The sequence below is a fragment of the Belonocnema kinseyi genome, chromosome 3 (genome assembly GCF_010883055.1).
Source record: "Belonocnema kinseyi isolate 2016_QV_RU_SX_M_011 chromosome 3, B_treatae_v1, whole genome shotgun sequence".
In the NCBI taxonomy this organism is placed as follows: Eukaryota; Metazoa; Arthropoda; class Insecta; order Hymenoptera; family Cynipidae; genus Belonocnema; species Belonocnema kinseyi.
The window spans coordinates 77822906-77836804 of NC_046659.1; the positions used below are offsets into that span (position 1 = coordinate 77822906).

The following is a 13899-nucleotide window of genomic DNA, read 5'->3' on the forward strand; positions in this document are numbered from 1 at the left end:
TTCAAATTGAAATGCTTTAATTTCTTAATATCCTAACTAAAAATATTGCATTTTCAACAAAGTACATGACTTTTTAACCAAAAAGTTGAATTTTCATCTAAAAAGATCAATTTTCAACAAAATAAAAACGAATTTTCAACCTAAGATATAAATTTGTAACTAAAACGATGAATATTCAACCAAAAAATTAATTATTCAAAAATTAGTTATACTTTTAACCAAGTAGTTGAATTTTCAACAAAAATATATGTTTATTTTCAATAAAAGCAGTTTAGTCGATTAAATAAAGACGGCAATTGATTGAATTCATTTTTCTTTATTGCCTAACCATTTTTTCAGTTGAAAATTCAACTATTTTGTTGATCACTCACCTTTTTGATTCGAAAATTCATCTCTTTCTATAGAAATTTCACCTTTTTTGGTTAAAAAAGAAACTGTCTGGTTAAAAATTAATCTGTTTAGATTTGAAATTAACTTTTTTTGAAAATTCAACAGTTTGGTATACAATTAAATTATTTAGTAGAAAATTTGTGTAACTTGTGGACAATTGGTATTTTTTGGTAGAAAGCAGTAGAAAATTAAGATTTTTGGTTGAAAATTCAACTAAATGGTTAATAATTTATTACTTTATTTAAAATTTGTGTTTTCTGATAGAAAATTAATTTTTTTGTTGAAAATTCCACTAAATGGTTACAAATTTATGTTATTTGTTGAAAATCCTTATTATTTGGTAGAAAATTAATCTTCTGTGTTGAAAATTTATCTTATTTTCTATTCACAATTCATTCATTCATCATATTTTTGCTTAACAGTGCAATCTATTTTATTGTAAATTTGTCTTTTTGGTTCAATTCTACTCTTCTTGATTTAAAATGAAAATCTTTCTTTATTTAAAATATGAAATGTTACATTTTGTTGTTGTTGAAAATTCAATTACAAATCTCCATCTGGAATAGTTGAATTTTTAACCAAAAATATAAATATTCAACTAATAAAGAGAAATGTTCAACAAAAAATAGAAGTTACATTTTCATTAAAAAAAATAATAGTAATTTTCAAACCAAATTTTAGAATGTTCAACTGGATAAGTTAAAGTTTCAATTTGAAAATTAATTTTTCAACCAGAAAGAAACGAATTTACAACCAAATTGTTAAATTTTCAACCAAAAACGATGAATCATCAACGAAAAATGTAATGATTGATATTTCAACTAAAAAAAATTTTTAATTTTTCATCAAAAATAGTTTCATTCAACAAATAAATACGATTTTTCAACAAGAGTTGAATTTTTAACTGAGAAAGATTTTCTAGCCACGAGACGACAAAAATTTTGACGAAAATTTGGCTGTTTTAATTGAAAATTCAACTATTTCGTTGAAAATCTGAAAAATTGGTTAAAAATCGATTATTTTTTCTGTAGAAAATTATCTTTTTCTTTGTAAGCAAATCTTATTGTATAAAAACCCTTCTTTTCGGTTAAAATTTCATGCGTTACAGTTAAATATTTATCAATTTAGTTAAAAATTTATCTTTTAAGTAGGAAATAAAATTACTTGATTGATAGTTAAACTCTTTTCTTGAAATTTAATTTTTTTGGTTGAAGATTCATATTTTTAATTAAAAATTAATTTTCTAGTAGAAATATGAGCTCTTTGATGAAAACTTTTTTTCTTAGATGAAAAGAAATTTTTTGCCAAAAATTGAACTATTTTTTTGAAAATTTGTTCCTTTTTTGGTTGAGAATTAGAAGTTCATCTTCTTGGTTGAAAATTCATCTTTTTGGTCAATAATTGAATTATCCTAGATTTACAATTTTAGTGAAAAACTCATCGCTTAGTTTGAAAATTTAAATATATATATTTTTTCAAATATAAAATTAGTACTCTTGTGGAAACTAATCTTTTTAACTGAAAATTTAACTTATGCAATTGAATATTCTATATTTTTAGTTGAAAATTGATTTTGATTGACAATTTATCTTTTTTAGTACAAACGAATTTTTTGTTGTTAAAAATTCAACTATTTCAGCTGAAGATTCATTGTTTTAGTAGAAAATTGATATTTTTTAGTGGTTAATTTAAGTATTTGCTTCAAAATTATTTGAACTTACAAAAAAAGTTACGAAATCAAGTATTCCAGTTAAGTATTCTAAATTTTTGTTAAAAATTCATCTTTCAGGTTGGAAATAAAATTATTTGGCTGAAAGTTAAACTATTTTGTTAACAATTTTTTTTTTAATTCATCGTTCTAATTAAAGAATTCATTTCTTTGTTGAAAGAGGAGCTGTTTGATTGAAAACTAATTTTTTCTTTGAATGTTTTTTTGGTTGAAAATTATTATTTTGTTTTTTAAACTGAAAATGAAACTATTATTCCAGTTTAATGTTCTATAATTTTAGTTCAAAATTTATTTCTTTGGTCGAACACTCATGTTTTTACTCAAATTTCTTTTATTCAATTTTTGGTTTATAAGTTATCTTTTTTTAGTACAAAATTCGTCTTTATTTGGTTGAAAATTAAACTTTTTCGTCCTAAGTTCAATTATTCTAGTTAAAGATTCATCATTTTAGTTAAAAATTCATCTTTCTGGTTGAAAATTAAAATATTCCAGTTAAATATTTGCAATTTTATTTGAAAATTTATCACCTTCTTGAAAATTTGTTGAAAGTTTGTGGTCTAGTTAAATAATTTCATTTTAGTTAAGAATTCATCTTTTTATATAAACTTTAACCATCCAAGTTAAAGATTCATAATTTTATTTGAAAATTCATCTCTTTGGGTGAAAATTGAACTATTTTTTTTAAATCTCTTTTTTTTTGGTTGAAAATTAATTTTTTCAACTGAAAGTTAAATTATTTCATTTTTTGTAAAAAAATATTTTTTTAGTTCATGGTTGCCGTTTTAATGGACGAAATAAATTTCCGGTCATTTTCCGGTCATTTTCCGGTTTTTTCCCGGGTCGCAAACATTTTTCACGGTTAATGAAATTAAACAAGTGGAACACTAAAGTTACAAAATTTTCCACTTGAGGTACTAAAAACTTAGCTTTAAATGAATGTAATCAAAGTGGAACTGTTAAATTTTGAACTTTTAAAATTAAAATTTAAGAGTTTTTAATTCAAAAATTTAGTATTCAAATGATCAACAATTTACGCGTATAAAATTGAATGTATTAACATTTTTCAATATAAAAAAATATAAATCCACGTTATCATTTTAAATGCTCTGAATTAAAAAATCAATCAATGAACTTTAAAATTTTCAAAATTATATAATTTCAAGGAAATTTAAGCTAGAAACATCAAATATGGAAAAATTTTCATTGAATACTTCTTAAATTGGAAATTCAATTATTTTCTTTTTAAATAGTTTTAAATTGGTTTTGAATTAAAAATTTTTTTGAAATTTTTTCAGAACTTCTAAATATCTATCAAAATGAATTGAATTTTTTCTACAATTTTTAGAAAATCCTGAAAATTTTAGTAAATTTCTTTACAAATTGGATATATAAATAACAATTGAACATTTATTATTTGTAGGCGAAACTTGAGTAATTTTAAGAGATAAGTAGAAGTTTTGAAAAGATTCAAACTTAATGTAAAACTTGAAATGATAGCCTAATATAAAACAAAATGCAGATTGTCGCAGATTTTAAACAAAAAATTAGTTTCTTTTCAAAAATTGTGAAAGGCTTCAGAACAATAAAAACATTTTCTTCAGATTCCTACGAAAATTAAAAATAACTTTTCATTGCGAAAAATAATTTTAAGAGAATATTTAAAAAGTTTTTCAAATATTTAAACAAAATTTTCAAAAAAGATTCTAGAAGATTTAAAAAAACTTTCTAAAATTTGCATGATAATTTTTAATCTTTCTAAAACCCTTAAATATCTCTTAAAATTACAAAAAATTTTTCTGAAAATGTTCATTTGTACATTTTACATCAAAATTTAATTTTTTACTTACAAATTAATCATTTTTCAAATATAACAATTAAAATTGTAACGTTTGAAGTTTAAAGGCTCCTCGAAATTTTAACGATTCCAGGTTTTCTATATTAAACAATTCAGTTAAAGATTCTTTACTTTTAAATATTTGGTTTCAATTTACTTGTCTTAAATAAAAATTCAAATATTGCTAAATATTAAATAATTAATTTTTTTTTAATTTAAAATTTGAAATTGAATGGGTTAAAAATTGTATATTTTAAACTGAAATAATATTATAATTTAATAAAATCCTTTAATTAAGAATATATTATTATGAAGTTATTGTTAAATTAAAAATAGTTAATAAACTTTCAGTCACACGCTCGCATTTGTTTAATGACTAAGACTTTCAAATTGAAACCGCTTAATTTTTAACGTTACAATCTGAAAATTCTTTAATTTTGAACTGGTTTAAAATCGTTTTGTCAACTCGTTTTTGTTCACTTTTTATTACTTAGAGTACAGATAAATTAAAAAAATTTATTTATTAAATAAAAATGTTTTTTTATCATACATTTTCAACATCAAAGGCTTTTATTTTTCATTTGTTCAAGTCTTTAAGACAACATTTTAAAATTCTTTAAATTAAAAATGCAAAATTAGAAATACAAATTTTTAATGGAAATTTTTAAAGTAAAAAAATTTAGAATTACGCATTGTAAGCTGAATAATAGCATAATTAAAAAATGTAACAATTCCACTAGTTATTTAAAAACTGTTGAAATCGAACATGGACAGATTTTTCTTCTACAAATTTGTAAAATTCCCGGTAAAAAAAATGCACTTTCATTTCCCGGTTTTTCCCGATCTCAAAAAATTTCCGGGCATTTCCCGGTTTCCCGGTCCAGCGGCCACCCTGGTAATTTCAAATAAAAAACAACTTTATGATGGACTACAGCTCATAGAGGCCAAAATGGTCTAAACACATGGAAAATGAGAGGATTTTTTCACGAAAATAGAGGAATAAATTCTTTTAAATAAAATTAATGTATGTACCTTTACTGCTATTAAATTCAAATTTAAATGCTAAAATATGAATTTTCAACTAAAATGATGTATGTTCAATAATAAAAAAAAATTATTTTTTTAACATAATAGTTAAGCTTTTAACCAAGCTATTAATTTTTCAGATAATTAACGAATTTTTAGCAAACAATTGAAATTTTAAACCGAAAATATTAATTTTCAACCAATAATGAAAATTTCTAACCGAATAGTCAGGGTGGCCGAATCGCCACCCTGACTATGATAACATAGTGTCTTTAGTTCAAATTCTTTTTTATATACTAGTACAATCAGTGTCATCGCTCAAAAAAAGTTTCAAATATTCCACATAGTGCAGTAAATAAATAAATAAACATAAACATAGTGGACTAAAGAGACTTACTTGTACACATCCTGAAGGCTTCCCTTCTTCCTCGCTAGTTTCTTCGCAAGAGATTGCAAATCCGGTACTCGACGCAAATAATCGTCGCTCAATGTGGTCCTTAAATCATTGTCCTTAAACAAAATCTCGACGATGTCATGCCTTTCCTTTATGAGTGCCAAATCTCGAAGTGGCTGTCTAATCCACTGAGCGAGAAGTCTGTGACCTTGAGAAGTTCTGCACTTGTCCAACAAGGTTAAAATACTCGCAGAAGTATTAGGATTTTGTGAATCTGTTCTCGGCTCGATATTCAAGGCTTTGATGGCTGCACTATCGAGCCTTATGTATCGCGATTGTTCCACCTCTTTGAGAACAAATTGGTTAACAAATCCCTGGTCTGATGTTAACTGTATAACAAAAATGTATCTTAAGTTTTTAACCGTAGGATTCTAAAGTAAGGGACTAAAAATTGAAAGTCCTAGACAGCGATAGAATAGATTTATACAATTTCTATCAAAAAAAAAGTCTCACGTCCAAGTATTTTATAATCGCAGCTGTCGCAGACATGGCCAGATTCAAATTAAATTCAGGAAACGATTGGACATTCCTTTGTTGTCCCTTTTTGAATCTGATGAGTGTATTTAAATCCTGTACGATCGTGTCGCTTGAAAATTCACTTTTCTTCCTCAGCGTAATCACCACGTTATTTCTCTCTAGGAGCTAAACAAATTTTATAAACAAAACAATACTTGAGTTACTTAAATAGTTGGAATTAATTTGAAAACGAATCAATCCAGGTAATATTAAAACTTTTAAGATAATAGTTCCGAAAACTTCAAATCTACAATCATTTTTCATTTGAACGGTCTGGTAATTGAGGGCAGATCCAGATAGGGGCAATTAAGGTGGTCGCCCCCCCCCCCCCCCCCCCCGAAGATTGAAGAAACCAAATTAAATTTTGAACATTTTTCTTCCTTCTTTTATAATTTTTTTGTCTTCTTCTGAAATTTGAAACTACATAACCATATTCAATGACCCATAAATATATTGACGACAAAAAATTTAATGAGGGGAAAAATTTATTTTAAAACAAAATTTTTTTAAAGAAAACGGCCTTTTTTGGTCCTTGAGCATGGTCGAATTAAGTTTTAATTTATATTTTTAATAATCTTATTTGCATTTAAAGAAAATATTAATTTTAAAATAACTACTTGATTCCGTCATCAAATCTTACTGTTTCTTATTAATTGAAAAAGTGGTTCGACCTTCCAACAAGTGGTTGCAACATTTCAACAAAAAAATATGAATTCACATTAAAAAAATTTAAAAGTTGATATTTTAACCAAGGAAAGATTTTTATTTAAAATAAAAAAGAGTTGAATTGAACCAAAATGGGCGAATTTTTGCAGAACTACTTGAAGCCTCAATAAAGAACCATTTTTAAGTCAATAAAAAAAAATTGCATCCGAAATATTGAATTTTCATAGCTGAATTTTCTATACAAAAGAGTTGAATTTTTAACCTGAAAATATGAAAATTTAATAAAAAGTTCATTTTCATCCAAATAAGTAAACTTGTACTTAAAAAATTTAATTTTGAACTCAAAAATGGGAAGTTTCAACAAAGTAGTTCCATTTTGGTTGAAAATTAACTTTTTGGTTGCTAATTAACTTTTCCGTAGCTAGTCAACTGTCGTGTTGAAAATTACCTTCTTGACTGAAAATGCATATTTTCAGGTTGGAAAATAAAGTGTTTCGTAAAAAAGCCCTTCGTTTTAGCTTAAAAATAAAAATGTTTGGTTAAAAATTTAAATTATTGGTTGAAAATTCATATTTTCGGATTGCAATTTCAATTGTTTGATAAAAAATCTGCCCTCTTCGCGGGCACATTCTCATCGCGCGCTACGTGCGCGGCTCACTTCGCTCGCAAGTTTGAGCGCGCCTAGGGCGCGCGACGGTTGAATCTCGCGCTTCGCGCTCGAATATTTATTCTTTGCATTTGGAATGCTTAAAAAAAACTTGATCAAAAAGATCTCTTTTAGATGACAGTATTTATATGCGTCTTCATGTTCTGAATTGTCTACTTAATAAACTATAGTCAAAGATTTATTTTCTCAAAGCTCTATAGACTTTGAGGTACTCATTCTCATCGTGACACTCGCGCTGCGCGCTCGATTTCGGACAGACATTTGTAAACAGGTTTTGTTGGATTTTTTTCTCGTAACTTTCGTCGTTTCTCCACACATTTTTTTTAATTTTATTTTTTTTCAACGTTATTTTTCACGAATAAAACAAAAAGTAGGCGTCCTATCAAGAGGTGATTCTTAACTAAACTGTTGATCTTTTTTGGGATAACCATTTTTGTTAATTCATATATTTCGTATCCTACATAGTTTGTCCACAAAATGGAATTTTTTATTTTCCATTATTTTTTGTGCAATCAAAATTTGAATTTTCGATTTTGAAAGAAAATCCAAAAATTTGTTAAGATAATCTTTTAGAGCTTTCAAAAATAAATGTTTTTCTTCTCTTGACTTTTTTCATATCGTGCGTTTTTCTGCTTCAAATTTTGATTTTTGGTTCATTAAACAAATTTTGAAAACGCCATAACTCTGAGAATTTTCTTTTTATCGAAAAAAGTCATTAGGACAAATTGTCTGTTCTTTTTAATACTATGAATATCCGTACATAGAATTTTAAAATTCAGAAAAAAGTGGTCTCAAAAATGTTCAAAATGCGCTCACTTTTAGAATTTTTATCAAAAATGGCTGGTTCACGAACTCGTCCTTTCTTTTAAGACCTAAAAAAAGTGTGCCAAAGATGAATTTGATTTGTTCATTTTTTTCGAGAGTTATCGTGTTTACGGACGGATAGACAGACAGACGCCATTGTGAAAACCTGATTTTCCGATTCAATGGGTCTCGAAACGTGGAGATCCGTTGAAAAAGTGTGATGTCAAATTTCCGACAATTCTAATACTTTCTCAATCATAAATGATGAGAATGTAAAAATTCGTCTATTTAGCTTTAAAATTAACAGCTAGGTTAAAAACTGAAGTATTATGTTGAAAAATAATTTCTTTAGTTGAACATTCATCATTTTGGTTGAAAATTCATATTTTTATTGGGAACATTACGAATTTGAAGCATTTAAATTTTAATTTAATAGTAGTAAAGGTACATATATTAATTTTATTTAAAATAATTTATTCCCCTACTGTCGCGAAAAATCCTCTTATTTCCCATGTGTTTAGACCCCCAATAAATATTATTGTAGACGAGGTTAATCACCCCTATACCGTCCTGCATACACTTTTAAAAGACTCATGTCAATTTAAACCAGTAGTTTACAATCTTGGCTCAGATGTTTATTTCGTCCGCCTGTCGTTTATCGAAGACTATCGAAAAAATATTTGAAATCTAGAGCAACAAGGCTTTCAATATTATTTATATAAAAGCATTGACTCTCCACCTATCAAACTAGTTATCAGGAAGATCCCCATCGCGTACCCGGAGGATTTAGTACACTCCGAACTACAAGAGAAAGGGTTCACTATTACGTCAGTTTGCTCGCATGAGAAACCGACAAATCAAGAAAGCCTTACCAATGCTTCTGGAAACGGTCCCGAATACCACTAAAACAAAAGAACTTCTTAACCTGCAATCTATTGCATATATTAAAATAAATGTGGAGCCCTATGTTAAGCCCAAGGAAACTTCCCAATGCTTCAAGTGCCAAAGATTTCATCATGTCCCTGACGTGTGTAACGCCACTCCACGCTGTGTGAAATGCGGTGGCGCGCACCAGAGCTTCGCATGCAAAAAAGATACCACATCACCTGCCACCAGCGCTAACTGTGCTGGGGACCACCCCGTTAACTACAAAGGTTGCTCTGCCTTTAAAAAAGCCTCAAGAAAACCTTCAACGAATAATTCCAAAAGAAATAAAAAAAAACAGCTCCTAATAAAGCAGCGGCACAAGCAGCACCGAAAGAAAACCCTACTCGTGAACACAACCCACCAGTCACAGTCCAGTCACAAGAAAAATTAAAACTTTACAGCGCTGCCGCCGCATCTACTTCAGAAGTGCATGTGACCAAACCTCAAACTGTGCAACCATCTAAAACAAGGAAAATTAGTAGCACACGCGCTAAGCCACCTATCGCCAAGAAAATTCTAGGCCCACAAATTAAAACCACTCCAACTATTGTTCCCACAAAAAATACTCCCTCTCAGGATATCAAATTAAATCTTGTAAATTTAATAAAAAGAGCAATAACCTTAACAACTGATATTATGGGAGGAAAAATAAATATTACCTAAGCTATAAATTCAACCGCCGAGATTATAAGTAATATACTTTCACTTGCTATCAAAAATGGCCATCTTCAATAACAATACTCCAAAAATAATTTTTGGAATGCTCAAGGTATCCTTAAAAAAGGCATGAATTAGTCACGTACCTCGACAAAAATAAAATAACAATTTTCTTGCTAAATGAAACTTTACTTCGCGAAACCATAAATATCAATCTAGTTCGCGGCTACAAATTACATCGAAATAACACTAATAGAGGTACTGCGATCTTAATTGAAGAAAACATTGAGCACCACGAACTGATAATTCCCGAGCTTGAAGCCCTTGAAACTACGGCTATACAAATAGAAATTCACGGGAAACCGTACGCCATCGTTTCGCTCTACCAGATTCCCTCCCGCAAATTTAAAAAAAATTATTACAAAAAAACATTTAAGCTTGCACCCTCAGTAATTGTTGCAGGGGACCTAAATGCCAAACACTTAGCTTGGAATATCAGAACAACTAACAAAATTGGAAAACAATTATTCGAATTCATCAATGATAAGAATCTCTCAGTTTCAGCACCAGACTCGCATACTTTTTACACTCACAACACCAAACATAAATCTGACCTTATTGACTTTGCAATTACCAAAAATAACTTCTATACTCATGACACTTGCACCATTAACGAATTAGACTCAGATCATCGACCAGTTCTTCTAAGCCTTTTTACAAACTGCGAAAAAGCTCCGGTTACGCCTCGCTATAATTTTGCAAAAGCTAATTGGCAAACATTCAACTTGACCCTAGAAACACTTGTTAATTTTTAAACCTCCACAACAAACGCTAGCCACATCGACGAAGCCATAACTAATCTTACCTCTAGTATAAAAACTGCCATTCGCACTTCAGTCCCTCAGACCACCATTTACAAATACGATCCACCTCTCAGCCCCGAGATTGAAGACCTTATCCACACTCGCAATAAACTCTGCCGAACGCATTAAAAAACTAAAAGCTGTATCCTTAGAAAAGTCATTAACCACCTTCGGAAAACTATTGCAATTAAAGTTCAAGAGCACAGATGCAAAAATTGGAATAAAGAAGTCGGTAAACTTCAAATCAAGGATAATTCTATATATCGTATGACTAAAGCCCTAACAAAGCCGCGAACTAATATTTCCCCTCTCAAAAATCCAGACCAAACGTTCGTGCTCCCTCCTATTGATAAAGCAAATCTCCTAGCGGAAATTTATGAAAGTAACTTCGCTCCACATGACGAGCCATCCGATCCTCAGCACATTGCGGAATATGAAAAAATTGTTTCCTAATTTCTCAAAATCCCAAACACTGATAAATTCAAGAAAATAACCCATAAGGAACTAACCAAATAAATAAAAAATACTAGGAATAAAAAAGCTCCCGGCCCCCCCCGATCAATTACAAATCTAGTCCTCAGAAAGCTTCCCATCTCTTGCCTAAAACTCCTTGCTCTTATTTTCAATGCCTGTATTCAACTAAGCTACTTCCCTGAATCTTGGAAAATATCTCGTATTTTATTTTTTGAGAAAAAAGGCAAGGATCCATATCATCCAACCAGCTACAGGCCCATTAGTCTTCTCAATACAATGAGCAAAATCTTTGAAAAAATAATACTGACTCCCGTAAACTTTCACCTCGAGGAAACCAGCATCCTTAAACGGCAACAATACGGCTTTAGAAAAGGTCACTCTACGCAGCACATGATGCTCAAGCTAACCGAAGCCATTAGCTTAAATTTCAATCGAAGAAAACATACTGGAGCTGTTTTTCTCCATGTATAAAAAGCTTTGAACAGTGTCTGGCATGTAGGACTGCTAAAAAAAACGAATAAATTACAATTTCCCAAGAGGGCTCATCCTCGTTATAAACTCTTATCCTTCTAACAGAAAATTCTCAGTCAAAATAGGCCAGACACTCTCAAAAAAGAAACTCATCCGAGCGGGGGTGCCCCAAGGCAGTATTCTAGGACCGGTTTTCTTTATTATCTACGTAAGCGACATCCCTGAGGTCATCGAGGCTTGGGCTAAACTAGGGAGAATAAAAATAAACGTAACAAAGTCAGAATCAATTCTTTTCTCAGTCATAAGACCAGTTAAAATTGATCCACCCAAAATGTTTAACGAACCAATAGAATGGAAAAATTCCGTAAAATACCTCGGGGGTAAACTTCATAAACGTCTTAATTGGAAGCAGCATATCCATGAAACTAAAGGGAAAGCTCTCGGGGTTCTCTCGCGCTTAAGTCCCATTATTAATAGACACTCGAGTCTAAAACCCGAATACAGACTCCTAATCTACAAAATTTTTGTCCGACCAAACATAACTTGAGGAGTTCTGGACAAGAAGGCAACATGCGCTCGAGAACGAGTAAAAGTATTGTCAAGGCTGTGACGTCAGACATCAAAAGTGAAATTCGAATTTCGAAAAACCAAAAATATAGTTAAATATCTCTTAAAATATGAACCTGAGTCTCCATTTACAGTTTTTCTCTCGGACTGCAAGTTTTCCAGTAAATAAATAAAAACTGACTTTTTTAAATTGAAAAAACCATGTTTTTTCACGTTCAACTCGCCATAAGTAATTCGATTATCAACTAATCAACCAATTTCTTTTTGAGTTTTATTTGTGACACTCTAGCGGAGGCTACAGTGTCCAAAAAGGGTCAAAAGTTAATTTCTAATGTTTTTTTTAATCCGAATGAAAAACCACGTTTTTAGACTTTCACATTAAAAAAGTGAGCGAGGAAGTTTGAGCTACGGCAAACTTCAAACGAACGAATTTTCCGCCAATGTATTGGCCAACTTTTTGGAAAATCTCAATTCGATTTGATTTTTAGTTCCATAAATTACAGCGAGTTTATTACGAACTCGCGACGCGACACCACAGGATTTTTCAGGGGACGCCTCCGGAACGCTGACTAGTGCGAGCGAGTGGACAAAAGAAAGGATGGGCAAGGACGATGTTTCAGGCTTCAGGCGGCGTCCCCTAAAAAATCCTGTGGTGTCGCGTCGCGAGCTCGTAATAAACTCGTTGTAATTATGGAACTAAAAATCAAATCGAATTGAGATTTTCCAAAAAGTTGGCCAATACATTGGCGGGAAATTCGTTCGCTTGAAGTTTGTCGTAGCTCAAACTTCCTCGCTCATTTTTTTAATGTGAAAGTCTAAAAACGTGGTTTTTCATTCGGATTAAAAAAAACCATTAGAAATTAACTTTTGACCCTTTTTGGGCACTGTAGCCGCGGCTATAGTGTCACGAATAAAACTCAAAAAGAAATTGGCTGATTAGTTGATAAACGAATTACTTACGGCGAGTTGAACGTGAAAAAACATGGTTTTTTCAATTAAAAAAAAGTCAGTTTTTATTTATTTACGGGAAAATTTGCAGCCCGAGAGAAAAACTGTAAATGGAGACTCAGGTTCATATTTCAAGAGATATCTAATTATATTTTTGGTTTTTTTCAAATTTCGAATTTCACTTTTGATGCCTGACGTCACAGTCTGGACAATACTTTCACTCGTTCTCGAGCGCCTGTCGCCTTCTTGTCCAGAACTCCTCACTTATGCATGTACAATATGGGAAGGTGCGTCAAAAAGTAATATGAATCAAATTCAAATCATACAAAATAAATTTCTCAGACGTATCACAAAAACCCCCAAATATACTAAGAACTCTGCCCTTCACAGAGAGTTTCAACTACCATACATTTCAGAGTATATAAAAGAAACAGCCATTAAATTCTACGAATCTGCATCGTATCACCTTTTGGACATATTTCCTCTCTAGGGAAATATAATTTTGATCCATTTCGCAAACACGCGATGCTACCAGAAACTTCCTTTTTTTCGTCCCTATACCCCCACCTCCTTCCCTTCTTCTTTTCTCATCTTTCCTTCAAAAAATAAATTAACTGATTTTTGTGGTTTTTCCCGCTTCCAGGCTTTTTTCCACACATAATTAACGTCGCTTTAAATTCCAGTCATGTCAAATTTCTCTCAGATTGTGTAACAATGCCCAAACGGTTAACGCACAACAACTTCTTCCAGTCCGATCATTCTTCGGGGAGATTATTAAACGTGAGTGCGCGACTGGAGCGGCTTCGCCGCGACAGCCGCCCACTCCCGTGCATTATATCTCACAAGACGGGGCGATGGTCTCTCCGCTCAAACCCTGGCTCGAGCAAAGAAGACCCAAGCGCAGGA

General features: G+C 30.7%; 1 protein-coding gene across 1 annotated transcript in view; it reads right to left on the reverse strand.

The window, feature by feature from the left end:
• The window catches only part of LOC117169017 (DNA mismatch repair protein Msh2), a 66622-nt gene that overhangs the window by 22319 nt on the left and 30404 nt on the right, over positions 1 to 13899 (reverse strand). The window contains exons 6-7 of the mRNA XM_033355069.1: positions 5887 to 6075; positions 5377 to 5762 (exon numbers count right to left, since the gene is read on the reverse strand). Of these exons, the coding sequence (XP_033210960.1) occupies positions 5377 to 5762; positions 5887 to 6075 (575 nt within the window). The remainder of the gene's footprint in view (positions 1 to 5376; positions 5763 to 5886; positions 6076 to 13899) is intronic.